A 25,777-nucleotide genomic window follows, 5' to 3' on the forward strand; every position below is an offset into this window, starting at 1 on the left:
GAGAAAAATTCAGAACTTCAACCTTGTTCTTTTAGGCATCAGTTGGTGAGAGCGAAGAGATGAAGGTGTCGGTGCTTAAACGGCAACTAACAGAGGCTCAAAGTGAGGCAGCGACCACCAAAGAAGAGCTGAACAGCTGCAAGGAGAGCTTGGAGAAACTGCAAGAGCTGCTGCAGGTACAGAGCTTAGAAATCATGCTTTGTTATAGCTGCTGAGTTCAGGAAAAACTGCCCAAACTGCACTGCTGCAGAATGATATTTCTTCATATCATAAAAACATATTATCACAGTACACACTTTTCTAGCTTGTGCTGCTCCTATGTATGCATAAAGATCAGGTTTATACTGTGGGACGTAAACCTATTTGATATTCACAAACACAATAGCACTGATCTCATCAGTGCTATTGTGTGTGATTCAATGCAAATGTACAAACGAGAGCCACTTGGATATCTCTCTCTATATTTTTTACATTGATTAATCAAACAGGATATAGATTTTTAATTTATAGGTGTTTGGGTGGGTTGTGTGACCTTTAGACGGAGCTAAATTAGCTGTTTCTACCCTGTTTTCAGTCTTTCTGCAAAGCTAAGCTAAATGTCTACAGTTGTTAACTCTATACTTTACACATAGACGTGGATGTGATATTAATCTTCTTGGGCATCGTTGCTAAAAATCGAGTTTCACCTGTACTGAAAAAAATCACCTTTCAATTTATAATGTTTCATTTTTATTTTCATTTTATTTTTATTTTTTATTCAGGAGCGGGAAATGACCATTGCTCACCTCAAGGGAGAACTTTTCCAAGTAAGGCGGAAACGTTTTGTCTCAGTTGTAATGTCCAGTATTATCAGCATCAGCATAAATCTATAGTGTTTGAACACCTGTCCAATCATCTTCCAGGTAAAAGCAGACGAAGACAGGGACAGTATGTCAGAGCTCACCCAGGAGCTCGAGAAGGTCAAAAACAATGCGGCTTCCACCAAAGAAGAACTCAAGAGTTACATGGAGCGTAATGAGAAACTTCAAAAGGAACTCCAAGTCAGTGAAGGTTCCATTTCTAAACTCAATGAGAAGCTGCAGGAGGCGAGAAAGGACATGGATACCACCAAAGAAGAACTCAACAGTTACATGGAGCATAATGAGAAACTTCAAGAGGAACTTCAAGTGAGTGAAGGTTCTGTTTCTAAACTCAATGAGGAGCTTCAGGAGGTGAGAAAGAGCATGGATACCACCAAAGAAGAACTCAACAGTTACAAGCAGCACAATGAGAACCTTCATAAGGAACTTCACACCCGTGAAATCTCCATTTCTAAGCTCCAAGGGGAGCTCCAGGAGGTACAAACAGTCTTGATGAAGACAGCAGAGTCTGGTCCTCCGTCCCCTTCTCCCTCTTCCTCTCCTTCTCCATCTCCCTCTTCTCAGCCTATTTGCTCTACCACCTCCTCCTCCTCCACCACACAGCCCAAAAGGAAAGGAAGCAAACAGCCAGCTGGTAAAGGAAGCAGCACCAAAGACAAAGCATCTCTCTCCAGAAAAAACTCCACCCCTTCCAGCCAATCCTCCAACAAATCTCCCAGCCCACTGTTGAGCAGCAACTCAGAGCAGCAACATGCGACTGTAACAGACTCGTTCACGCAGACCGAACCTCTTCAGATGTCTGATCTTAGCCAGGAAAACAAATCTGCCACCAAAGAGGAGATGGAGGAAGTGATCGGAGAATACGAGGAGAAGATCGTACAGATGCAGGAGCTCCATGCAGCAGAAATCCTCGATATGGAGGCTCGGCACATTTCAGAGAGCGAGAACCTCCGCAGGGACACGCAGGCGCTGGAGGACGAATGCAAAGCTCTGAAGGCCGTCATAGAAAAACTGCGGTCTGCTGAGGTGAGGAAACGAGATGTTTTAGATGTCTGTTTGTTTGGATCCTTAGCTTGTTCTACATTTTTATCAGTGTAGTTTGATGCTTTTAAATGGCTTTCTTCTTTCTGCTAATCATAACACAGAAAGTCTGTGATTTTAATCTTTCTTTTTCATCCTCTCTAGGCTCCTACATCAAGACAAGACCGTCCTGCGTCTCAGTTCAAAGATGGCTACACCAGCGGTAAGTTTTAAGTGCTTTAAACAAAACTAGAGTAAATCGTTTTTCATTTCTCTTGTAGGAAAGTTGGTTTCTTAAGAGTGTATCTGTCAGTTTAATGTGAGGCTACAACCTGCTTGGCATGAATACTGAAAGCAGAGAGGCTGGAATTTTGTTTATCCTCCAGAGCTCTCTGAACCAAACCTTGGAGTGGATCTGTTATAATAATTTAATTGAAACAAACCTCACTAGGGTAGCTTTGTATGATCCACAGTATGAAATAAACGACACATATCTTAACTGAGCTTTGCTGGAGCCCTTCTGTTCATCCTGTCTGAAATTTTTTGCTCCTCTTTGTTTCAGCCAGCTTGCCTGTCATTGGCTGCACCTTTCAAACTGAAGGTTTGAACAGCATGTGGATGGGCCTTATCAATGATAGTTACAAAAAATGTCTAAAAACAGTCGTTTAAAGCCTGACATTTGATTCATAGGGATTACTTGCATATACTCTCGTTACCTGGTTTGAGTCCGGGAGGAGAGACAAATCCAGCCTCAGGGAGTCAATGTACTCCTAGTGTCAGTTTCAGGATAAATGGGTAATGGATTGCATCAAGAAGTCTCTATCCAAATTAAAACATGTTTCTCTGTGTCTAGAGACCCCCTTTGGCAAAAGGGAGCAGCTAAAAGTATTCTACCTTCAATTTATTAAAGTTTAGTCATATTTGTAACATTATACAGAAACCGACTTTTTTTTTTTTTTTACTTTGAGTGCCAAAAAGAGCACTTATCCTTAATTTTAGCTTGTTTAGCATTTGTTTTCTTTGTTGCGCTTCACTTTTCTGATTATGTTTTTGTCATCATGCAGACAGCAGCTCAGACTACAGCCAGAGGACAGGATATGACCTCCCGAGCCTGCAACAGGAGTTCAGGACGACTCCAGAGGGAGCCAGGAGAGATGAACCACTACCAGACCGGATCAAGGTACAGCTTTCACTTGCTAATGAACCATGAGTGATGTAATAAAACTACAGGTACTGTGTAGTATGTTTCCCACCATGTGAAATGTATATAACAAAACCCAGAAAGTTGATTGTTTTCATCTGGACGCAGCGTTTTTATCACTCATCCAAGTGACTGAAAACGCTGCCTCCAGATGAACTTTCCCGAATGTCCTTGCCTGTATTTGTGAGCATGCAAAAAATTTGAGCAATATTTTGTTTTCTATTCTTCAGAAAGGTTGTAAAAGTTACACTTTTTCTGCATTGCTTGTCTCTAGACGTTGCTCCGTGAAGTGCACCAAGAAGGCATGCAGGTTCTTTCTCTGTCAGAGCTCCCACTTTCTGAAAGCGAGCCAGGCGACCGGTTCAACGTCCAGGGCTGGGTGAAGGAGCGAGACGCCCTGCTGGATACTATAGAGTCCCTAAAAAACTTCATCAGCCAGATGCAGACACACAGAGAATCACAGGTAAAGAAACCTCACCGCAAAACACTACAGCAGCCTAAAGAGTCAAAACCATTAAAGTTTAAAGCACCAGGGGGGTTTGAAGATCCCGCTGTGGTCTGTTTGTCACATCAAAGTCAGTCAAGGGGCTTTACGGCATTGGCATCCTCTTCAAAATAACAACAACTGCCCTAAAATATAAGAAAGCCCTCTTCTGAATTTGCCTGAATTTGTGTGTTTGATTCACTGCAGATGTCCGGCAGTGTAGACTGGCGTGGAGAGCTCCTGGATGCAGTTCGGCAGGTGTTTATAAAGGAGCGCAACGTGCTGAAGAATGCTCTCTACAGCCAGCTGGACCTGCTGGACACCAGTGACGCCATCATTCACCTGAATCAGCTGGAGCGGAGACTGGCTGAGCAGGTCTGTAAAGAGTTCACCATAATGACTTCAAAAACTGTTGTAAATGTTCATCAGCTGCAAGAAAAAGACTGTAGAATTTTGTTAGCCTGAGTATAAGCTGCTCGTTAATTTGTTATAGTTTGGGTCCTCTGTAGATAGTTATTTGAACCTATCATATGGCTGTTTGTGTGTCTCAAATACAGGACGCCCAGCACAGAGAGGCGATGGGTTCACTCCGCACTGCAGAAAGGTCCAGTCTCATCTCTGAGATTCATCAGCTCCGTGGCCAACTAGAGCAACTCCACCAAGGTGATCCCAGTTCAGAGTTCATTTAGCTGAAAATAAGTCTTTTTGTATTTTATATCTGTTAAACGTCTGCCTTCGTCCTTCAGGTGCCCGGTCTGCTGTCTCATTGGCTGGTGAAAGTAGCATAAAGGAGCAGAGGGAACGAGTTGGAGCTGATGGAGCCGGGGGGGCTGACAGGCTGCTGGTGGAGGAGCTAAAGGGTGAACTGTCTCAGACTAAACTGGAGCTGGAGACAACCCTCAAAGCTCAACACAAACACCTCAAAGAGCTGGACACACTCAGGTTAGACCAGACATTAAAGCAACGCTGGAGAACATATCAAATGTTTAAGATAAAAATCACATAGTTTTGGATATATTTGCATAATAAGTAAAGAGTTTAAAAAGATTTTATTTAAAAGTAGTAGAGTGAAAATGTAGCCTTAAAATGATGTCAACAGGGCGGAGGTATCCCAGAAAGCCGCAGAGGTGGATGCACTAAATGATGAGCTGACAGAGGAGAGGAAGAAGAGCAGAGATCTTCAGTGGACCATGGAGAAGGAGAAGTGTCGAACTGGGAGGACCGAGGAGAGCAGACGAGAAGAGCTGGAGGTAAGATGGCAGGAGCATTCAAGCATGACGTCATAGTTTTTTCCCACAGTTTGAGTATTTTTGAGAAGAAATTGTGTTTTTTAAATTTCCCACTAGGATCTTCAGCTTTCTCTGGAGGAGCAGAAGAACCACGTAGCACAGCTGAAACTGACTGTGGAGCATGAGCGACAGGCCTCCTCTCAGCTCTCCCATCAAGCTGAAGAGGAGCGTCTCAGCCTCCACAGGCGCCTGCAGGAGCTCCAGGTCCAGCTTGAAACAGAGCAAGCTAAGGCCCAAGAGATGAGCACTGCTCTGGGGAGAGAGAGAGATCTGCGGACTGGCGTTTCCTCTGATGGTGGTCACCTCCCTGAGGAGCAGGTTCAGAAGGATGGGAGAAGCTCTGAAGAGGGAGGAGGTCTTCTGGAAAGACTGCAAAGGGAGCTGGACGACAAGCACGCACAGGTTCGATGCTACATTTGCTTTAACTGTCTAATGACACCAGACTTCAAGGCCTTTTATCAGTGGCTAGGATCTGACTGTATCATGATTAAACATTGTTTCCCTCTCCAGGTGGTGGATCTACTCAGTCAGGTTGAGGCCCAGAAGCTTGAGGTGGTACGAAAAGAGGAGGAGCTGATGCTGGTGAGTCAGAGATCCAGAAGAGACCAAGAGGCACTGCTAGAGGCTCAGGCCAAGCTGGAGAGGCTGGAGGCAGAAATGGCAAAGGTCCAGGAGCAGCTGAGAAGAGAGCTGGAGAACAGACAGAGTCTGGAAGAAGAGAATGAGAGACTGGAGGGAAGACTGAACCAGTTAGGAAAGCAGAGGGAGGGGACGGGACCTGTGGAGGCTGATGGCCGGAGTGTGAGTGGCACAGAATTTACTTTGAAAAGACTTTTAGTTACTCTTTAACATTTATTGTTTCTGATCATGTTATCAGGAGCATTGAAGCTCTGTTGTTTTTGTCTTAACAGCAGGCTGTGTGGCACAGTGACTCCACGGACCGCACCAAAGACTGGGTGCTCCAGCAAAAGAGCGGAAACCTCCACACAGAAAGCTCCAGCGCGTCCCCTCACAAAGAGGTCTCTTCAACAGGCCACAGCAGTGGGCCGCATCACGGCCCGTGGCGCACGGTGGACAGGATTGTGAGCAAACTCCAAGTCATCTCCTCAAAGGTCCGCAGCATGGCGAGCAAAACCACTGGCAGGTAAACAAAACGGCTGTTTACTTTTTTCTTTTATATTTATTTCAGAAACTGTGCAGCACAATCACACCACACAGACCTCCTCTGTAACAGCTTTACTGCATTTCTTCTGTTCAGGCTTACTGCAGAGGTGGACAGTGAAGAGTTGTCCTGGGTCCAGTCCAGTCTCAATGAGGTCATCACCCTGCTGCAGCAGTCCCCTGGTCTACCCTCCGTCCCTGAGGTCAGCACACAGTCTCATTTTTGTTTTCCCTTCTACACCGCATATTTCTGGATAAATAAAGAAATGTGAAAAGGAGAAACACCCACTCACTGCTAGTCTCCAGCCAGAATCAGCTGTTCGCGTCTGCGTTTACTAAACAACATCTGCTGAGCTTTACACGTGGTTGTGACTGCTTGTCTTGTTTCCCTCAGAGTGCGTCCCTGCTGGCAGGAGGCTCCTCCAGCTCCTCCAACACGCTGACTGAGCGGCTGCTGAGGCAGAACGCCGAGCTGACAGGTTTCGTCAGCCGTCTGACCGAAGAGAAGAACGATCTGAGGAACCACTCGCTCCGCTTGGAAGAAGAACTGCGACGCTATCGGCAGGTTGGACTGGGGTCAGGCGACAGTGTGAGTACACCACAGAAAAACCTGCTGATTCTGAGATGGAGCACAATACTACAGTGCTATTTTTTCTGTAACAGTCACGTGACCGTCCTGGTTGGTCTAAAAACTTATTATTACATACACATGACATGTGGTAGAGACAAATACCACAAAGATAATGACCAAGGTATTTTTATAATCCTATGTTTCCTTCAAAATGCCATTCAGAACTTAAGTAAACGTTCAAACTGGCTCGCATAATGATACATATTATTGTTTCCACCCTCTGTCATTTGCCTCTGACTAAAGAGTGTTTTATCTTCTGCAGTCCAGCAGACGAGGAGCATCAAAGATGGACTCTGCAGGTTTGCTGCTTTCTCAGGAGCGGGAAGCTTGGGCTCAAGAGAAGATCCATCTGGAGAAAGCTTTGCATTTAGCTCAGTCTCAGGTGGCTAGACTCAGGGGAGAGATCAGGTCCGAGAACCTGCGAGAGATTACCGGGCCTGATGCCGACAATGCTGCCCTCAAGGTCAGCAGATCACTGCTCATAAACTGCTTTGTATCTGAGTAATGAGTTAATTGTACTAACCCACAGAAACGATGCAGAAGCATCGCCTAAATGCTGGAGTTCAGTGTTAAAAGACATTTGATGGCCTCTGAAGTTAAACTGCTGTCTTCTCTTCTCCCTTCATCTCTTTTTTTAACTTCCAGAGGATGTATGGGAAGTACCTGAGGTCAGAAAGCTTCCGTAAAGCACTGATCTACCAGAAGAAGTACCTGCTGTTACTGCTGGGTGGTTTCCAGGAGTGTGAGGAGGCCACGTTATCACTCCTGACCAGGATGGGCGGTCGGCCGTCGCTCTCCAGCCTGGAGTCCCTCAGTCAGCGGTGCAGGGGTGTGATGCGCTTCCGCTCTATCGCCAGAGTCTCTATCGCCCTCTCCAGGTGGGAAGCTGAAGCTTTGGGTTTTTTTAAAACCTTTTTTTTTTTTTTGTTAGTTTTTTGTCTAAAACCATTTATATTTGTTCATCTAGAATGCGTTTTCTCGTGAAGCGATGGCACAGGGCGACGGGAATGAGCTCCACGGCCTCCTGTGCTGTTAGTAAGAACGGAACAGGACAGATCTTAGGTAACCAAAGCATATAGCAGCTTGTAACCTCTCTATATTGTCATTTACACGTGATACTCATAATATTTTCTTAATTTCCGGCAGGTACAGAGGCAAGGGATTCCCCTTATCTTCACCCAGGTGGTCCGGAGATGTACAGAGATAGAGGAAGCGGCGGGGGAATGTCTAGCAGCAGAGGGAGAAGTGGACGGGAATCCCCTCGATCGGCTGTCTCCTCCACACATCACAGGTACAACTATCAATCAGGATGCTAACAATATTTATTATTAAACAGTTTTCCTTTTTTAATGTTTCCAGTATACTTCTTATTTTATCTCCTGTCTGATTAAAGGAAAGAAAATACCAAAATTATTGAGAATAAAGCTTCAAACTTAGTCTGAGTAATTAAAATAATGAAACTGATTTGTAAAGTTATGATGAAGGATCACTTTGGACACCAGTTGTTTAGGCTAATGTATACTCATGAGTACTGTATAGAGTAAACTGATGTTTTTTTTTTCTTTTTTCTTTTGCATTAATGTGGAGTTCAGATCCTTTCCGACTTTCTTAAATCTGTGTTTCTAACGTGCAGGTTTCACATGTCTGGAGACCACGGACCGCTCACCTGTTCCCACTTGCAGAACTACGACCCCGACCGAGCGCTCACCGACTACATCTCCAGGCTGGAGGCCCTGCAGAGGAGGCTGGGCAGCGTGACATCAGGTAACACGAGCAGCCCAGCTCACATGCATTACATGTGATCGAGTTACAGCTTTCTTCATCATCTCAAATTCTATTGGAGAAAAACACTTTCACCTATATGTGGAATATACATGATTACAAATTTGGTTATGTCTGCTTACAGTACAGTACGTGTTTGCCCTGTAAAGCTGAGAAGCAGTGAACTCACATATTCTGATTGTTGCACCCAAAGCGCTGTGAAATAACTGCATGTGTAAAGGTGTGATCCGTACCCTGGGGTTTGGCATATTTACTCAACTCCTCCTCTTTTCTCTCCCCAGGTGCTTCTTCATATGCTCAATTGCACTTTGGCTTGAGAAGATAGATGCTGACACGTTAACTTTGGCTTGAAGAAACTCAGTTGCCTTTTTCTCGTGCTGAGCGCTCTGCTGTTTTCTACCATTCTGGTGTGGACTGTATCTTTCCATGTGGACCAAAACACATTTTTTATCAGTGTACGACATGTTGTATTCAGGCTTTTTGTTGGTCGCCGGCACTTGGAAAAACAGCTACGTTTGTAATTTAATCTGCCTCTTTGTTGTGGATGACCTACAATCATGTATAATTTGTCTAATGCTAATTTAAGACTTTGTGATTAATTTATGTTTGTGTTGTATGGGTGGAGCGTTATGTAGAGGATGTTTGGGTTTACTGTTAAGGAGGCTGCTGCTGGATATTCTACACTACACTGTGTTTTGTTTAGGCCGGACAGACTACAGAGGACATTTGTAGAGAACGTATTTTTGTAAAGCGTTAGGAGCTTTGAATTTTCTGGGTATTTTGTCAAAAACTGAAATAAAGAGGACTACGTTATTTCAAACAGGTTTGCTTCATTTCTTTTTTTCTTTTTGCAATGTTAAACCTTTTTTTGTGGAAAGATTTAGCACCATCAAGCTTCATTCAGATAAACCAGCAATAGAAACACAAACTCAGCTGAGGACATCTTTAGTCCTTTTGAAAGCGAATAATTATTTCTTTTAACACTAAACAAAAATGTTGCATAGAGAGCTGTTTAAAAAGCACAAGGGGAGGTCAAAGCTGTAAAAATGAGCTCAAAAAGCTTTTCATAAATTCTTTCAGGTGTTATTACTTACCCTGATCCTGACCGACCTCACCTCTGCTGTCTGCAGGATGTTGTTCCTACTGACTTCATCTATTGTACTTTACAATTCTCAGCAATTCTCAGTAAAACCTAGTACAAGGTTACTGACAGTCAGTTAAGGTGAAGTATAAAGTATTACTGGAAAAGTGTACTCAAAAGTTGTGTAAGCCCCACTTACACAGTGATAATAATTTTTTTGTGATCTCTCACTTAGAAAAACTGATTTTGCAAACACTGATTAATCCTAGAAAATGCAATTCAGTAGCTCGTCTGCCTCCATCTCGTCCTATCCCCCCCAGTAGTCTCCTCTCACACAGCCCTTATGCATGTTAGCCTTCCCATTAACCCATTTAATGGTCTTCCTTTTTTCCTCCTGCCTCGGAGATTCATATTTAGTTATTATTCATATTTTAGTATCCTTTATCCCAACCTCCTCCAAACCATCTAACAATCACTCACAATGAAAACCTTATGCTTCCACTCCTCCGGCCTCTCTTCCACCTCCTCCCTACTCTCGCTACAGATCAGTGTCATCTGCAAACATCACAGTCCACAGAGACTCCTGCCTGACCTCATCTGTCAGCCTGTCCATCACCACTGCAAGCAATAAGTGGCTCAGAGCAGATCCGTGATGTCATCTCAATTTAGGGGTCACCACAGTTATTCCCCATTCCCTAAATATAGGGAAGGAACCCAAAGTACTGGACAGTGCATGAGTAAATGTACACGGCCAAGTCTATTTAACCAAAATGACAAAAAACAACTGTGTTAGAAGATAAAATGTTCATCCTCTGGCATTAGCTGACACGAGGCTCAGTATAGATCTCATCATCAGTGAGGTTTGCTTGTAGGTGGGAGATCTCCCATCCTGACGTACACTCTGTAACACAGCAGGGTTCAGAGGCTCATTTTCATATTTTTATTGATTTTTCAACCAGTTTCACTTGTTTTTTTTTTTCTTTTGTCTTCACAGCAGGAAAACTTTAACATACATCTCAGGAATAAAAGATTCCTCACAGATTTAGTAACCCACCCCAGAGCTTTTAATTAAATCACATGGTCTTCCTCAGCAGATTATTCAGATAGCACAGGGTTGTTTTCTCTCTTCTCAAGTTTAAACCCTCATACTGAGTAATGCTCAGGACAAGGAAAAAATATATACTGTATATACACAACTGGTCAAAACTCCTCTGCAGATGAAGATCATGTGACTTACCTTATAGCTCCAAACATCAGAGAGCTGTAAATGAACCTCGTGGTTCCAAGTTTCCAGTGTTCAGAACTTTTAGCTACAGGATTTTAAAGTTTGCTGCAAAATCGATGATTAACTCTGGAAAACAGAAAAGTAAATATGTCTTCCCGGGTTGACTCAAAGGCTTCATTCAGTCTAAAGACGTCACAAGGCGCTAGTTATTTCTCCATTTGTATTGTTTTTAAAGAATTCACATTGTGAATAAGAGCATCAGCTTTCACGCTGGAGTCTCACAGCCCCTGTTTTTCTCTGCAGAAAGTCACACTTATCTACAAACATTCATTCATGAAGAGAGCCGGACTCTAGACGAAATACAGGAAGAATAAAAGCACAGCTTGGGCATTAAGAGCAAAGTGCACTGATGTCAATTTTCCTCGATTCAAGTCCCCACAAGGTTCAAGCTTTACTTCCGATGCTCGGATGTCTCCGTCTCTCACTGCTTCCTCCTCTTGTATCTGATGACGGGGTTGTGAGGCGTGTGGATCATCGTGGTGTAGTTGATTGTGGGGAAATATCCGTCCACCAGGTCAAAGTCGTACATGCGGAGCAAAGTGGACCAGATGGTTTTGATCTGGACGTAGGCAAAGTTTTCCCCAATGCAGCGATGACGGCCTGCAGGCGGAAAACAGGATGGATTTGATTTCATTGAACTCAGTTTGACTGATGTCTGGTTTGGCTTTGAGGTGTTTTATGTTTACTTTATTTTACAGCAAACAAAAAAGCGCTTCTTCATACCGGCTCCAAAGGGCACATAGGCGAACTTCTCCCCTGCGGCAGGATTATCGTTGAGGTAGCGATCGGGTTTGAACTCCATCCTGTCCACCCAGGTGTCGTGGAGCCGGTGGTTAACAGTCGGGGAGACGCACACCTGGTGGCCCACAGGGATGGTGTATCCTGCTGCAGTCTGAGAAAGCAGAAGAGAGAGCAGGTACAGCAGTCAGCTGAGGTTGTCTGCACGTATACATGACATCATAAAATCCAGTGCTGAGGAATGACCCATACCTGAGGAGAGCGAGCCATCCTCATCATCGTCATGATGGGTGGGCGGAGCCGCAGGGTTTCCTTTAAACAGCGCTCCAGCAAGCTGAGATCCTTCAGCTAAAGATGGCGACATGAAAGTTTAGAAAATATCTGGAGCATCAGTCTGGTTTTGAGGAATAAAATAACCTCTTTCAGCTTTTTAAAAAAAAATTATGTAGACCTCCACCTGAATGGCCCTAAAAACATCTTTACTCCTGTTACCGCAATAATTTTCTACAGCCAGCGGGGGGAGTATCTCTCGCAAATCAGAGTTAACATCTGAGGGAGAATACTTACATTTCACATTTAAACCCTGCACATATTTTTTTTTATTCTTGACTATTATTAGCAGTAATGAGCCTCTGCATTTTTATCACAGTCCACGGGAGACTTTTACCTGATCGAAGTTGAGTGGAGGCAGGTTTTCCCCGCACACAGCCTTCTGCTCTGCGTAGCAGCGCTCCTGCAGGGCCTTGTCTTTGGCCAGGAAGAAGCCCAGCCAGGCGCTGGTGGTGGAGGATGTGTGCTGACCCGCCAGGAGGAGGCCGATCAGCATCCCTGCAATTTCGTCATCGGTCAGTGGCCGTCCATCTCTGAGGAATGAGAACGTTTTTTTAGTTCTCAATCCTTCATAGAGTTAATTGTGATTTTTAGTTCTTTTTGATAATAAGATCTGAATATTCTGGGTTAAACCAAGTCTCCTTTGAGTCTTTCAGGGCTGGACCATGACACTAAACATAAAACTGTTTCTTTGCATGTTGACTTGCACTGTCATTATGTAATCGCAGGTACATCAGTTCAGTAAGAGTTGGGCAATAAGTGCGTTACCTCATTTGACAGAAATTTATGGATTTTTCTCTTATGCTCACAGACCTGCAGACAAACCTGCTGCTCTCTGTTTGTTTGTATCAAGGAAGAGGCTCATTAGCAGTAATATCTGACACACAGGTTGATTCCTCGCTTATAAACACACAGTATGTACGTCTATAGTGTCAACTGTGCTTTCTCCTCCAGCTCTTTGTTTACTTATACAGCAAATGTCCACACCTGTGGTCTGGTTTTGTCCTACTCTTTGACCCTGGGCTGTTTTGTTGTTTTAGCGCTTGTTCTGAGCCGCTGATGTCACCTTACTTGTATGTGGAGTCCATGAAGGTCTGCAGGATGTCATCTGCTTTCTCTTCAGAGTGCCTCCGTTTCTGAATCACTTTGTAGAAGATGTTCTTGATCTCTCTGTGAGCTCTGTCCCTCTTCCTAAACAACAAACAAACAAAAAAACAGAGGTAAATATTTCCAAACAGTATTGTGCTGTTTGTATTCATATTGAATCCCTCTGGTATTTCTTTTGCCTGTGTAATGCTATCTTTTTTTTTCCAGTTTTGTTTTTTTAAATCTGTCTAGTCAAATTAAATCCAGTGTCGTCTTCACCCTGTGTGCAGACGCAGCACTGTACTGCGTGAAGGTGTGTGGGAGACCTACCTGAAGCTGGGCAGGGGCAGCCAGCCCGGCAGGAGCCATGCAGCGTGGGTAAATCCTCCGTCCAAGTCGGCGTAAAGCTGGGCCACGCGTTCATCTAGCATGCTGCGGATCTCTTTCCCGTGCAGGCAGCTGCTGGCTGTGAGGATAATCAGCTCGGACAGAGCCTCGAACAGGTCTGAAACAGGTCAAAGTTCATTGACAAACGTTTGGTTTTTGATCTGATCTGTATCAAGTTTTATGGTTAACTGTTTTGGACTCAGCGTTGCAAATATCGGTGTCTTACTTCTCTCCCCGCTGTCTCCCCATTTCTGAAAATACTCGATCGTCTCTCTCTCAATGATCTCGATGTGTTCCCTAAAACGAGCAATGTTCAGCCCCGTCTTAAACATCTTCTTCTGCTCCAGAAAAATCTGCAGCAGATTAAAAGGAAACACGCATCTCAGCTGATCTTAGCATACAGAAACTCTTTAATACATTTCCACCTTCCTTCTGAGGCGTGAACTTCTCAGGTTCTGGGATACTCACGTGGTTCGGCACGTCGTAGGCGACTCCTTTGCCGAACACCGGAGTGGTCAGTCTCGAGTAGACGTCCTCTGCGTTCAGGTCTTCGTTCTTGCTGTTGAACATCAGCGCGGCTGCGTCGCTGCCCAGCAGGTAGGTGAATGTTTTGCCCACCATAGTGAAGCTGAATACAGGGCCGTACTGTGGGGGGAACAGCAGACACGCAGGAGTTCAGACGCAGGAGTCAAAGTAAAATAAATCTCTGACAACTGAGTTTAAAAAAAACTAAATAATATATATACATATTAAATTCTAGATCAGCGGTCCCCAACCCCCGGGCCACGGACCGCTACCGGTCCGTGAGTCATTTGGTACCGGGCCACGAGAGTTGAGACTCGGGTGTGAAATGTATGGTTTTCAGGGTTTTTAGCGTTATTTTGTTATCGTTTTTTTCGTTAACTCGGTTTTCCTGGGTCTTTTCACGTGTGTTATGAATAAATCTTCTTTTTTTCGGTACCGATACTAGTTTTATTTTGTTGTATTTATCCGCGACGCCTTAAAGGCCGGTCCGTGAAAATATTGTCGGGCACAAACCGGTCCATGGCGCAAAACAGGTTGGGGACCGCTGCTCTAGATGATGGATCATGTTTTTAAGAAGTCACAAGACAAGATCTTTACATGAGCATCAACACGATGGAAAGTTTATTTTACTACATTCAACTTTTTAGTGTTTCATTGTTTTTCATTTTTACCTATTGAGTTCCTTCTTGTGTCATATTACATAGTAATAAGCTACACGGTATTTGAATGTTTACACTGAAATTGTATTCCATTTAGATTTTTTTCTTATGGGGCATCTTTGCTTTATGGGATTTTACTTGTTTTCTATTTAATTAGAGGTACTTTGCTTTGATGTATATGTAAAAACAAGATAATATGATAATATTTTGTATTTTACAAGGCAAGTTTATGTCTGTGTAATGTTTACTGTTGTTACTGCTGTCACTGAGGTTTATATCAGTAAAGAAGCTGGATAAATAACAACTGATAAGTTACAGAGAAGGGGTGGGATTGAATAAGTGTACTCATCCTCCCACTCCCTTTTGATATGGAACCTAAATCAGATTAGGTGCAGGGATATTGTACTGTATTTAGCTTTATTTTGTATCGTGCTTTTTCTTTTTCTCTCTCTCATTTTTCATAAATGATTTATACTGTTTACAAATACCAAAACTAGAGCAAAATCAGTCAGGAGGTACAAGGAGAGAGCCAGAGTTGCCTTGGCCTGTTGTCGCTTTCATTTGCACCACAGGAGCTGAAATGGACTCACGATGGTTTAAAAGCATTTCCTCATTTTTAAAGCAGTTTATCTTCATGATCATCTGCTTTGTTCAATCTTTGAACCGCTGTCAATGTTTAGAGTTAATAACTTAAAGTAATTGGAGGGGGGGGGCTAATCTTCATATTTTAGGACTGATTATTAAACTGTTTCATTTCTTCTGATTGAAAACAGTCGCAGGTTCATTTTTCAAAACACTTACTTTGTTATAGGCATTTTCCAGAAACTCAATGGGGCTCTTTCCAAAAGCGATGGCATGTCCCAGAAAGGGGATGCTGGAGGGTATGTAGGGTGGATGTTTCTGCGCAGAGAGACATAAATAAATAACAATAAAAAAATAACAGTGACTTGAAACTGAAGCTTAGATAACGGTAACTGTTTTTCGTCTGAGCACACTCACCACGTCCTCGTCTGTGGACTGTTTGAGCAGCAGTTTGGAGATGTATCCCAGAGTGAGGGTGAAGACGGACGCTGCTAACACCACGGAGGTCAGGTTCTCGTTCATTTTCCCCATAGTGTCCCCGAGCAGTTTAGCGCTCATCTGATAAATGTGCATAGACATTTTTCCTCCCCTCAGCTGGACCTGAAAACCCTTAAAAACTTAACCGCGAAACGGCCCCGGTCACCGTCCACCAGCTGAAAGGCTCTCGGTCGAGAACAGTTGGTGATATTTCCCCAAAGTCTCGACCTGTCAACACTCGTCCTGCCCCCGCCTGACCAATGCTGGATTTTGATTGGTTGCTGACCACGTGTCAGTCAAGCAGCTCTCGCTGTGAATGGTTGAGGCTACCTGAACCGATGTCTTGCTACATGATGTCACACCAGCAGGGCGACCATCGATTTTAAGACCTTTTTTTTTTTTTAATTTAAACTTTTTCCTGTACCTCCAGAATTCAACAATACGCGACGTTAAAGACCTGCAAAGATAATATAATATTAAATATAATATATTTCGTTATTATATAAACGTTTACAGCAATAAATGAGCTGGTTTGCAGTTTGTTGGGGGTGTGTCGGATCATTAATGAGTGTGACTGCTATCATGAAATTAGCAATACATGAGCGTGCACAATAGCAACATTTTCCTTTCAGTAAAAGCATAAAATCATTTGCGAAACCTTAAATAAATAACTAATTTCAAAAATCCACTTCAAAATCCTGTGATGGAGTGCAACTAGTACAGGAGCTGGGCTACAAATATGTTTTAAATGAGGTTTATTTTCATCAGTAGCCTTGAAAACCTCATAAGTTCAGTTCTTTAATATACATTATTTTAAAATATATGCAAATATATATGCGTGCCAAGAAAATATCCTCCATAGCTTTACACCACCAGGTGAGACCAGGAAATGTTTGGTGATGATGCACAAACTGTAGGTTTCCTGTTCATAACTGGCAAGAAAAGACCACCCAGTATGGTCTTCTGCTTTAATGTTTGATGTAGTGTGCATTCTGAGACGCTCTTCTGCATATCTTGGTTGCAGCGAGCTGTTATTTGAGTAACTGTTGCCTTCCTTTCACCTAAAACAGCCCAGCCACTATTCTCCAACTTCTGGCATCAACAGGGCATTTTCACCCAGTGAAGAGAGAACAGAGAGTGCTCCCCATTTATAATAAAGCAAATATTGATTTTCAGCCTCCATCGAATGAATTCCTCTAAAAATAACATTGTCATTTCTGCCAAAATATGAAAAACACATCTGATCATACAATCAATCACTTTATTAAATAATAAACATATTTACATGCCATCAAAATCCAGGAAACATTAAAATAGAGAATGTGAAGTATATCACTAAGCCAGTTGTACAAAATGAGGCTCTTGTGGAGAGGCTTTCCAGAGTTACTGCAGTCAGATGATGGTCGGAACAAACAACCCGAACTGGGAATTTTTTTGGCAGGTGGTTTCTTCAACAGTTTTCAGCCATAGGCGTATTTGTCTGTGATGCCTTTCTCATTTGGAGTTATCTGCCCACTCAGTTTCATTAAGAGCTTCACAATAAGGCCAGCCTGAAGGGAAAGAATAGACCTTAAAGGTTAACAACCATATATATTTCAATAAATATTATTTGGATTTCAAGAAAAGCTTTATTACCTGTTTTGTGTGCACGATGAAGTTCATTTTGTTGTCACCACTGTGTATCTGGAAATACTGGTCTGCATGTCCAAGCTGCCATATAAACGTGCTATACTCTAAACTGATGAGAAGGACCTGCAAGAGAAGATGTGTAATAAAATGTCACATCAAGCATCTTCAACTAAAACTTAAAAACTATAACACAAATATAGCATTATCGTTTAATCTATCCCACGGTAAGCCCAGAGGGAATATTTAAGTAAAAATCTAACTAATCTAAGAATGCAAGTTCAAATACATTCTGTAGATGCAAACTGCCTTGTGCTATTGTGCTTCAATCGAGCACATAGTGCATATGCTTTAAAAACAGGCAAATTGGTGTGGGAGGGCCCATGCTCATAGTCATCCATCCATTTGCTCCACCAAACTGAAGAATAAGTAGCTTTGTAGCTTTACATTCACAAACTAGAGCTTAAAACATAAAAAACAAAAATTAAAAACCCAGCAAGACGGCAGGTTACCTTAGTTTCCATGTTCATGAGATGCAGTCCCTTTGTGTTCACCCCCACGTAGACACGGATGACTTTGTGGTTGCTTGCGCTGGCCTTTGTGTAGACCTGGCCTGTGAAGAAAGCTGCTCCGTAGGTCGGGATGTCCCAGCAGTTCTGCAAGAAGAGCCGCTGCAGGTGGTGCATCTCTTTACTGACCCCCTCGCTGGTGCTCAGAGCCTGTTGGTGAGAGAGGGACAGGACCTGATGTCATCTCAGGGAACACTGAAATGTATTTATAAGATAAAAGGCAATTAAAATAAAAACACAAGTGTACTTTATACTCATGAAGAATCCTGTTGGTCCAGTGGTATGCTTTGCTTTTCACCTTGGATATCGGCACAATTGATTTGAGATTTTCCTCACTGTTTAAATAAAGCACAGATTTTACTTAGATTTTACCAGAATGCAAATAGATCAGTTTTGTTAGAGCAGATATTAAAAGTGATTTAAACACAAATATGATTCGTCTCTTACTTGAGGAACCCTTGCTTGTGCTTCTTACTCTCATAGTTGCCATAGATGATTTGCAGGAGGAGGCTGGCCAGTGTGATCAGCTTGTTGTCTGGAGCAGGGAAGAAGCCCTTGAGAAGGCAGTGCCGGGCCTCGTCAAACAGGATAAGGATGGCCAGGGGATCCTCCACCTGAAACAAAGCCACCAGCAGGAAGCTGATGAAGAGCTCTCAAAACATTTCGAGTTAAGCTGTCACTGATGCTTAGGTGGTGAAAGTGACCTACCTTTTTCTCAATTTCAAGGGGCAGTCGGACGTCCCTGCGGAGGAAGAGCTGTGGCGTTTCCCTTTGAGGATCCAGCACTGTGAGATCTGTCACAATCTCAGTCCAGATCCGGAGGTGCTGCAGGGGTTTGTGGTACGGCTTCAGCTGCAGGTCTAACACACAAAACCACACACACACACAAATCTTTCTGGGACCTTGCAGTGATACCACTAACTACAGCTTTTGGTCTTTATTGCATTGATGTTACTAAATTAAATAAATAAATAAATACATTTGAAAAAAAGAAACAAGTGGACTCACGGAGGTTCTCTGAGCAGATCCAGATGGTGAAGTATTGCTGGGTCTCCTGAGACAGACGCATCCCCTCCATGATCTGCTGCACAGTTGTGTTGTTGCCATGCTTGAGCTCTACGGAGCGATACGAGCCGTCCATGCGGTAGATGCGCACCTTCTCGTACTGTGGATCACAAACAGCACAAATGGTGGATTTCTTAAGTTTAAAGTCAAAAGACACGACGCTTTATTCTTTATGCCATCTTACACTCCGTACACACCAACAAAAACTCACCGCGGGCAACAGTACTCTCGCGATATAACAGAAAATAACAAGTTAACAATCTTCCTCTTTCTTTTTAAAAATAAAAGTATAAACCCCTCTTTAAAACATTTGTATACATATATATGTAAACAAAAAAAAAAACTTGTCAACATTGTTGAACATTCAGGAAACATTTCAATACGCTTCGCTTTACTTAAAGCATACTATAACACTTTTTAAAAAGTGTTATATCAGAAGGAAGCCGTCATGTCTGTTCTGTGTTGTTATAACTGCACATGTGCATGTGTTTTACTGGATACCCCTTTTCTTCAAACAAGGAAAAAAATATCAAAATGAGTGAATGCATCTATGCCAGACTCAGTATCAACAACATATAAGGTTAATTAAACATGGCACGAGCAAACAAACTAAACAATGACTAGCTCATTATGAAAAAGCATGAAAAACACAGCTACAAAAATCCACAAGCTTTGCTGCTATAATCCCAGAGCTTTCATGACTCAACCCCTCGGGGCCACTCCTTTGCTCATTATCAGAAACATAATTCTTTATGGAGTGCTGGTTTCTATTTAAGGAAAAGACAATAATTACATGCAAAATAAGAGTGAAACATGGCTTAGTCCTGGGAAAGTCTGACACCTTTGACTGTTCTTGAAGGAATATCACCAACAGGCGATCAAAAAAAAAAAAAAAAAAAAAAAAAACTTAACTGCCAGGGAATTACATTCACAAGTCACTTTATTAGGTACAACTTTCCAATTGCTTATCAACACAACCCATTACATGGGAACAAGTCGTTGCATTAAGACAAGTAGACATGGTCAAGATGACCTGCTGTAGTTAAAAAAAACAGGGAAGAATTGTGATAAAGGTGACTTTGAATGTGGCATCAGAGATCAACTTGGTTATTATCTTGCCCAAGGATCCTTTGGCACGCAGACTGGAGCAACCAGGGATCAACCCAGCAACCTTCCAATTGGTGCACGACGTGCTCCTGAGCTACTGCCACCTCATTTGGATCCAAAGCAGTATTTATATTCTCCTCAAACTCCTCAATTATGTTTTATTGTTTTTGTTATTACCATTTTATGTACTGTGATGCCTTTAGGATGCCATATTTGTTTAACAACTATTATGTTATATTAAAATACAACAACAACAATAATGCCTGCAAATCAATCAGCAAAAATATATGCATTGGGAAGTCTATACTTATGGGCTTAAGTATGCTGAAGTGTATTTAGAAATAATTGCAAACTTTATCTCGATAACATCCTGAAAAGGCTGTTGTTCCACACAAAGGAATAACAAATAGTGTAACTGTGTGACTCACTGGTTTGCTGTTGGCTTGCTGCAGAAGTTTCACAGTCTCCTCCCACTCGTTCTGTTTGTTCTCCTCGCACACTTGGAGCGGCGATCTCTTCTGCTGGTCTTCTATGTGCTATTGGTGGAGGAGTCAGTATCATGACATAGTGATTAATGTTTACCACTTTATTTGCAATTTGGATGGTATGTGGATACTGATAAAAGACAAATCGGCAATTATTATTATTACAAACCAATAAAAAAAAGAAAAAAAAGAAGTTACATTTAGCTGCAACAGCATTTCTTTGAAGTAATAATTTTTTAAAAAAAATATAAAAATAAAAAATGTGCTAATGTGTCACAATGCTGCTCTTGAAAAGAAAAAAAAAAAAAAAAAAAGGAAGTTAAGTGTTAAATTTGTACCCGGTCGATCTCAGGGTGCTGCAGCAGCAGTTGGACGATCTCTGCGTGGCCTCCTCGGGCTGCAAAGTGCAGGGGGGAGCTGAGCTGGCCGTTCAGCAGGTTGGGATTACAGTTACCCTTCTCCAGCAGCAGCTTGGTTGCCTCAACTTTACCGTGCCTGGATAGAACCACATGAATATCAAACTTAAACATAAGTAATGGAAAAAAAGACCAGGAAAATAAGAAATTTTTGGATACTTTTAAGCCTTTCTTGAGCTGTCAGATGAGCAGGAGACTCACCAGCAAGCATAGTGTATGGGAGCCCAGTGATCGTTGTCCAGCTGCTTGACTGAGAAACCGCTGTCCAGAAGCTTAGAGATCAGCTCAGTGTCTCCTTCCAGGGCGCTGCGGTGGAGAGGAAAGTCATCCACCCACTGGTGATCCCTGTGGAGACAGGAATTTATGCTGAAGAGAACAGTGACTAAACATGACTTCAGTTCAAGGCATCCACGTTGTTAATCGAGACTGTCCAGTACGCCCCAAAAAGAGACAAAGTTAGACACAAAGTCGATAGCAGTTAACCAAAACAAGCCCTCACTTGTCTTCTGTCACACAGTTGGGTCCATGCTGCCATTTCTCCCTCTTGGGGATCTGGATCTTGGAATAGTCTGGTGCCCCGAGCCCAAAGTATGGGTTGATGATAACTTTGTCCACCTGCAGACAAAACAAAAGGAGGGCGATTTAAGTTTCCAAATCCACCAGAAGAATTATGTTTCTTTGCATATATAAAGCCTTACCCTGTTGGTGTACTGCAGATCTGAGCCGTAGAGTGGATTCAGGATGCACATGTCAGCCTTCTCCAGGGACATCATCTTGCTCTTGATCTCCAGAGCAGTGTAGCCCATGTGCAGACCCTCATCACTCAGTTTGCCCTCGCTGCTGTAAGCCGGATTGCTTACGTTGGTCTTCACCCGCTCCACGGGTGCTGGTCTGAATAAAGCAGGGATGGCATGAGGCACAGTGTGCTGCTCTGCTAACCATCTGCGGAGGGGAAAGAAGCAAAGGGAAGGGGCGTTTACCTCTGACAAAATCTCAGAGCTAAAGAGCACATTTACAGACTTCTCTTTACTTGTCTAAAGCCAGGAGCATCTTGGAGGTGACGGAGCAGAAGTGAGTGCTGGTCTCACTGCACACCCGCATTATGTCATGGAAGCAGTAAAAGCTGGGGCTCCCGGGGCTGTGGACAGGCTTGCTGTTGTCTGTATAGAAGGACTCATTAATATACTGCATGCACAGCTTAAACTTTGTTAAATGTTAAATAAAATCAGCTAGATCAGTTCAGGATGAGATATAGTTTAGTTACCTTTAACACTGACTGGTACAACAAAAAGTGAGGCTTCTTTCCCTTCATTGTCACCTTCAAGAATAAATTTCTTCATGTGCACCACACGCTTTCCTGCACACCAAAAACACTGGTTAGATCAGTGGTTCCTAACTCTCCCCCCAAAAAACAGTTTAATAAATCAGCTTGTGCACAAATGTGTCAGCCTCACCAGCGCAGCTTTGGTTACTGGAGAGCGGTTTGATCGTTTCATCAACATAATCCAATATGGATTTGGATTTGTCTCCTCCTGCTTTGAGCTTTGTTGCCAGAAGGACTTTCTTTCTTTTCTTCTCCTTCCCCTCTAAAGGCACTTCTTTTAAAAGGATCTACCCAGACGCCAGAGGAAAAACATGCAAACAGAGGCTCAGTTAGGAACTCCAGTGGGTCTGAATTCACTGAAGGGTGTTTATTATTCATGCATACAGCAGTGATATGCCCAAACCAACAATACATTACAGGACAGTGTTTTTTCCACCTCACTGTAAGACGTCGAGGACAGTGTGTTAATTGATTGTCTGCCTACCTCATAGGCTTTGGCTCTGTATTCTTTCGAGCTCAGGCTGACTTGATTCTTCGGACGAAGCACAGCAACAAACACATCCTCGAGGGTGTCCTCGTTGCCCATCGTGGCGTCTTTTCCTCAGACCTGAGAAAATATGCTACATGGGGGCCAAATGCCGTGGAGAGACATGCCTAAAACATGGGGGAAAAATATCAAAAAAGGTGAAGGTTGCTAAGAAAAGTAATTCCGAGCAGTGACACTCAGTCTATACACAGGTTTAACTGATCACAGAGCGCCTACACTTTAGAAACTTTGGATTCCAACACCAAAGCAAGTGACCGACCTGGAGCCCCACAGCTCTCACTGCCAAAACCAATCACCCATTCACACAATTTTATAATCTTTATAATGTCCAACGTTGTTTAATGCTGTCACCACGTGGACAGAGAAAGTGAACACACCCATGTGGGAGTTTGCAGTTACATGCAAACTAAATGTGCTTAACACAGAAGATCAAAAACATAAAACCTGTGGCAGTGAAAACAGCAAAATATAGCAACCCACCCCCATCACCACCTATTTAGTGATTAAAAAGGGTCAAGTCTGTTTTTAAATTTATGCACAGTTGTAACTGATCTCAGGTGAGCTTGTTCCAAAGAACTGGACCACAATAACTGCAAGCACCTTCAACACACTTGGATCTAATTCTGGGAATCTGGACCTGGATCTGGACCAGGATCTGCACCTGGTGACCTGAGAGGTCAGATAGGGCTGTAAACAGTGTGTCTGTGAAGGTTCTCAGTCATCCAGTAAACAGTGGGCAAGTCAGAGATATACCGGGTGTGGTGAGGGCAAACCATTAAAATACTTTTATTAGTTAATAAAGCTTTCAAAGGCAATTTTATCATTTTAATGGGGACAAATTAAGTTCCTTCAATACTGAGGCAATATGCTCAAACTTTCATGTGCCTGTAAGGACTGTGTGCTATGTTGTGATCTTAAGTCATCCTACTGATGAGTTGGGTAATCCAGTGAATAGAGCGTTACAATAATCTAACCTGCTTGATGTGAATGCATGAACTAATTTCTCAGTCAGTTTGAGATAAGGATTTTCTAACCTCAGATATATTTTTAAGGGATAGAAAGCACTTCTAGTAACCTTATTGATGTCATAATCCAACCTGGGATCAATGTCCAGAACTGCTGATTTGTTAACTTGTTCACTGAGTATCTGTGTAAGGCTGACGCATATGAACACATTTTCTGTTTCCATCGTTGTCTCTGGCTGTCTTCTAGCACTTGCGGGTGTAGCACTTATGCTGCACCCAAAGTAAGTGTGGTAAGAACTGCTGCAAACGTCACTCTCAAGTTTGACTCAACAGCTGTGGAGTTGTGAAGAACAGCGGTGCACCATAGAGAACCTTTTAACCCCGTCCTCCTTGATGCCTTTTGTCTTGTACAACATAAAATATTCACAAAGACCACGTTTACCACACTGAGGTAGTACCCCCCTCCCCCAAACCAATCACACAATTTAATGAACACCTCGTAAACACACAAAGTGTAAGATTAGACCTGCTGCCAAATTTACACACAAATCAGAAAATGAGAAAATATCCAGTGATGGGCAGTTCTCTAAGGTGACAATGCCCTGCTGATGCCATAGCAAGGCAACAACAACTCAAATAGGTAAAAGGTATGCAGAAGAGCACCCTGACGCAGAAGACCACACCAAGTACCACAGCTGTCAGCTAAGAACAGAACATTTAGACTTCAATTCACAGGGGCTCACCAAAATTGGACAACAGAAGAATGGAAAAGCATTTCTGCTGCTACGATCAAATGGTAGCGTCAGAATAATCCACAGTTCAGCCTGCCGCTGGTGGTGTAACAGTGTGGGAGATATTTTACTGGCATACTTTGGCCTCTTTAGTACCATCAGAGCATCATTTACACTGCACAGCCCACCTGAGTATTTTTGTTGACCATGTCCATCTCTTTACGACTACGGTGCAGGATAACACACCATGTAACAAGCTCAAATATTCTCAAACTGCTTTAAAATATACCTCTACATATATATTCTTTTATTATTTCATATTGTATACCTACTATTTTTAATTTTGTAGTGTATTTACACCGTTTTATTTATTGTATCTTATTTTTAGTCACTTTTGAGCTGCATATAAATAAGTAAAATATAATTTAACACACAGTAAAACTAGTAAGTCATCTCAGACACAAACTTGTTGAGTTCAAAGACAGGTCACGCCCCGGAAACCAGGCTCGGCTGTCTTTAAACTGTTATTACACGAACACCTTTACATGTTGTATTTTACACACACACACGGTATACACTGTCGTATTCAACCAGTTTTCATACATTTCCTTGTCCACGTTAAACGACAGAACTTTTAGAGCGGAGTCAGCAGCAGTAGCCGGGATGCTACACTCATCTTCATCAATGTTTTTTTTTCCGCTCGCCGAGCAGCTGAAACTTACCGAAAGCGACGTGACTTTCTTTCAAAACCACCAAACGGAGCTTTCCTCGGCTCTCTGCTCGTCTTAATTGGGTTAAAATAGCGGTCTGAAGCCGGGAGGTTGCCCCAGCACCGCTTCCAGGAGCAGTTATTTTTGGGTTGAGGTAGTTGCAGGCCTTTTTAAGACGGGGCAGGGCTGCAGAGACAAACAGAGGAATCACGTTACGTTTGAGTGCAGCAGCTGCGGCAGGAAGACAGAGGACTCTGCTGGTGAGGGGGACCATGTACACTCAATAACAAAGCATGAGCGTCAGGTAGCGTCTGCTGTGCTCCGTATTTAAAGACTTATTTATGGATATATTTAAAAAAAAAAAATCAAAATCAAATCTATCTCTAATTTTGTGAGTTTTTCAGAATTTCAATGTGATTTATTGTCCTCTTAAAAGACCGCCTCCCCCGAAAAAAGCTATGGAAGCTTGTTTAAATATTTTTTTTGAATTGTCATCCATAAGTCAAAATTTCAGGTCATTAGCTCAAATTTTGACTTACAGGCTTTGAAATGTTGAGATAGCCGAAATTTTGACATAATAACATAATAATCATTCAGAAGTTTTACAAGTAGTAGTACGTGTTTTGCTTGCTATGAAGGCTATATGCAATTTTT

At 42.7% G+C, this 25,777-nt stretch overlaps 3 protein-coding genes across 7 annotated transcripts in view; 1 reads left to right on the forward strand and 2 right to left on the reverse strand.

Moving 5' to 3' along the window:
- Positions 1 to 9,248, forward strand: part of akap9 (A kinase (PRKA) anchor protein 9) — a 67,764-nt gene extending 58,516 nt beyond the window's left edge. For all 5 annotated transcript variants that reach the window (XM_084920231.1, XM_084920235.1, XM_084920233.1 and 2 more), the window contains 21 exons: positions 36 to 176; positions 762 to 806; positions 903 to 1,886; positions 2,046 to 2,103; positions 2,945 to 3,060; positions 3,356 to 3,544; positions 3,773 to 3,940; positions 4,123 to 4,228; positions 4,312 to 4,507; positions 4,665 to 4,815; positions 4,912 to 5,256; positions 5,365 to 5,655; positions 5,766 to 5,998; positions 6,113 to 6,218; positions 6,410 to 6,604; positions 6,909 to 7,109; positions 7,292 to 7,524; positions 7,614 to 7,708; positions 7,793 to 7,937; positions 8,280 to 8,410; positions 8,710 to 9,248. In XM_084920231.1, the coding sequence (XP_084776357.1) occupies positions 36 to 176; positions 762 to 806; positions 903 to 1,886; positions 2,046 to 2,103; positions 2,945 to 3,060; positions 3,356 to 3,544; positions 3,773 to 3,940; positions 4,123 to 4,228; positions 4,312 to 4,507; positions 4,665 to 4,815; positions 4,912 to 5,256; positions 5,365 to 5,655; positions 5,766 to 5,998; positions 6,113 to 6,218; positions 6,410 to 6,604; positions 6,909 to 7,109; positions 7,292 to 7,524; positions 7,614 to 7,708; positions 7,793 to 7,937; positions 8,280 to 8,410; positions 8,710 to 8,753 (4,173 nt within the window). In that variant the 3' untranslated portion in view covers positions 8,754 to 9,248. The remainder of the gene's footprint in view (positions 1 to 35; positions 177 to 761; positions 807 to 902; positions 1,887 to 2,045; positions 2,104 to 2,944; positions 3,061 to 3,355; positions 3,545 to 3,772; positions 3,941 to 4,122; positions 4,229 to 4,311; positions 4,508 to 4,664; positions 4,816 to 4,911; positions 5,257 to 5,364; positions 5,656 to 5,765; positions 5,999 to 6,112; positions 6,219 to 6,409; positions 6,605 to 6,908; positions 7,110 to 7,291; positions 7,525 to 7,613; positions 7,709 to 7,792; positions 7,938 to 8,279; positions 8,411 to 8,709) is intronic.
- Positions 9,249 to 10,435: 1,187 nt separating this feature from the next.
- cyp51a1 (cytochrome P450 family 51 subfamily A member 1) lies at positions 10,436 to 15,842 on the reverse strand. Its single transcript, XM_084920236.1, has 10 exons — positions 15,519 to 15,842; positions 15,321 to 15,419; positions 13,804 to 13,980; positions 13,562 to 13,688; positions 13,279 to 13,453; positions 12,934 to 13,053; positions 12,200 to 12,395; positions 11,785 to 11,880; positions 11,518 to 11,686; positions 10,436 to 11,394 (listed from the first exon to the last, which is right to left on the reverse strand). Exons 1-10 carry the CDS (start codon positions 15,678 to 15,680, stop codon positions 11,216 to 11,218), a joined length of 1,500 nt encoding a protein of 499 aa, XP_084776362.1. The 5' UTR covers positions 15,681 to 15,842; the 3' UTR covers positions 10,436 to 11,215.
- Positions 15,843 to 16,825: 983 nt separating this feature from the next.
- Positions 16,826 to 25,326, reverse strand: krit1 (KRIT1 ankyrin repeat containing). Its single transcript, XM_084919921.1, has 17 exons — positions 25,136 to 25,326; positions 22,655 to 22,824; positions 22,301 to 22,457; positions 22,111 to 22,203; positions 21,877 to 22,006; positions 21,545 to 21,788; positions 21,346 to 21,461; positions 21,048 to 21,191; positions 20,769 to 20,925; positions 20,374 to 20,481; positions 18,782 to 18,938; positions 18,482 to 18,633; positions 18,221 to 18,387; positions 18,021 to 18,108; positions 17,717 to 17,923; positions 17,214 to 17,330; positions 16,826 to 17,128 (listed from the first exon to the last, which is right to left on the reverse strand). The coding sequence occupies exons 2-17, from the start codon at positions 22,754 to 22,756 to the stop codon at positions 17,039 to 17,041; spliced, it is 2,229 nt and encodes a 742-aa protein (XP_084776047.1). The 5' UTR covers positions 22,757 to 22,824; positions 25,136 to 25,326; the 3' UTR covers positions 16,826 to 17,038.
- Between the last annotated feature and the right edge of the window lie 451 nt (positions 25,327 to 25,777).

The sequence above is a fragment of the Perissodus microlepis genome, chromosome 22 (genome assembly GCF_051167445.1).
Source record: "Perissodus microlepis isolate ML-2025 ecotype Zambia chromosome 22, ASM5116744v1, whole genome shotgun sequence".
In the NCBI taxonomy this organism is placed as follows: domain Eukaryota; kingdom Metazoa; phylum Chordata; class Actinopteri; order Cichliformes; family Cichlidae; genus Perissodus; species Perissodus microlepis.

Coding starts and splice junctions, on each gene's coding strand:
- krit1 (XM_084919921.1), bottom strand. CDS start 22,756: ATGGGCAACGAGGACACCCTCGAGGATGTGTTTGTTGCTGTGCTTCGT. Junction 21,462..21,544: donor ATCTGCAGTACACCAACAGG/GTAAGGCTTTAT, acceptor TTTTGTCTGCAG/GTGGACAAAGTTATCATCAA. Junction 18,939..20,373: donor AGCAAGCCAACAGCAAACCA/GTGAGTCACACA, acceptor TGTGATCCACAG/TACGAGAAGGTGCGCATCTA.
- cyp51a1 (XM_084920236.1), bottom strand. CDS start 15,680: ATGTCTATGCACATTTATCAGATGAGCGCTAAACTGCTCGGGGACACT. Junction 13,981..15,320: donor TGGAAAATGCCTATAACAAA/GTAAGTGTTTTG, acceptor TTCCCCCCACAG/TACGGCCCTGTATTCAGCTT. Junction 11,395..11,517: donor CTATGTGCCCTTTGGAGCCG/GTATGAAGAAGC, acceptor TTCCGCCTGCAG/GCCGTCATCGCTGCATTGGG.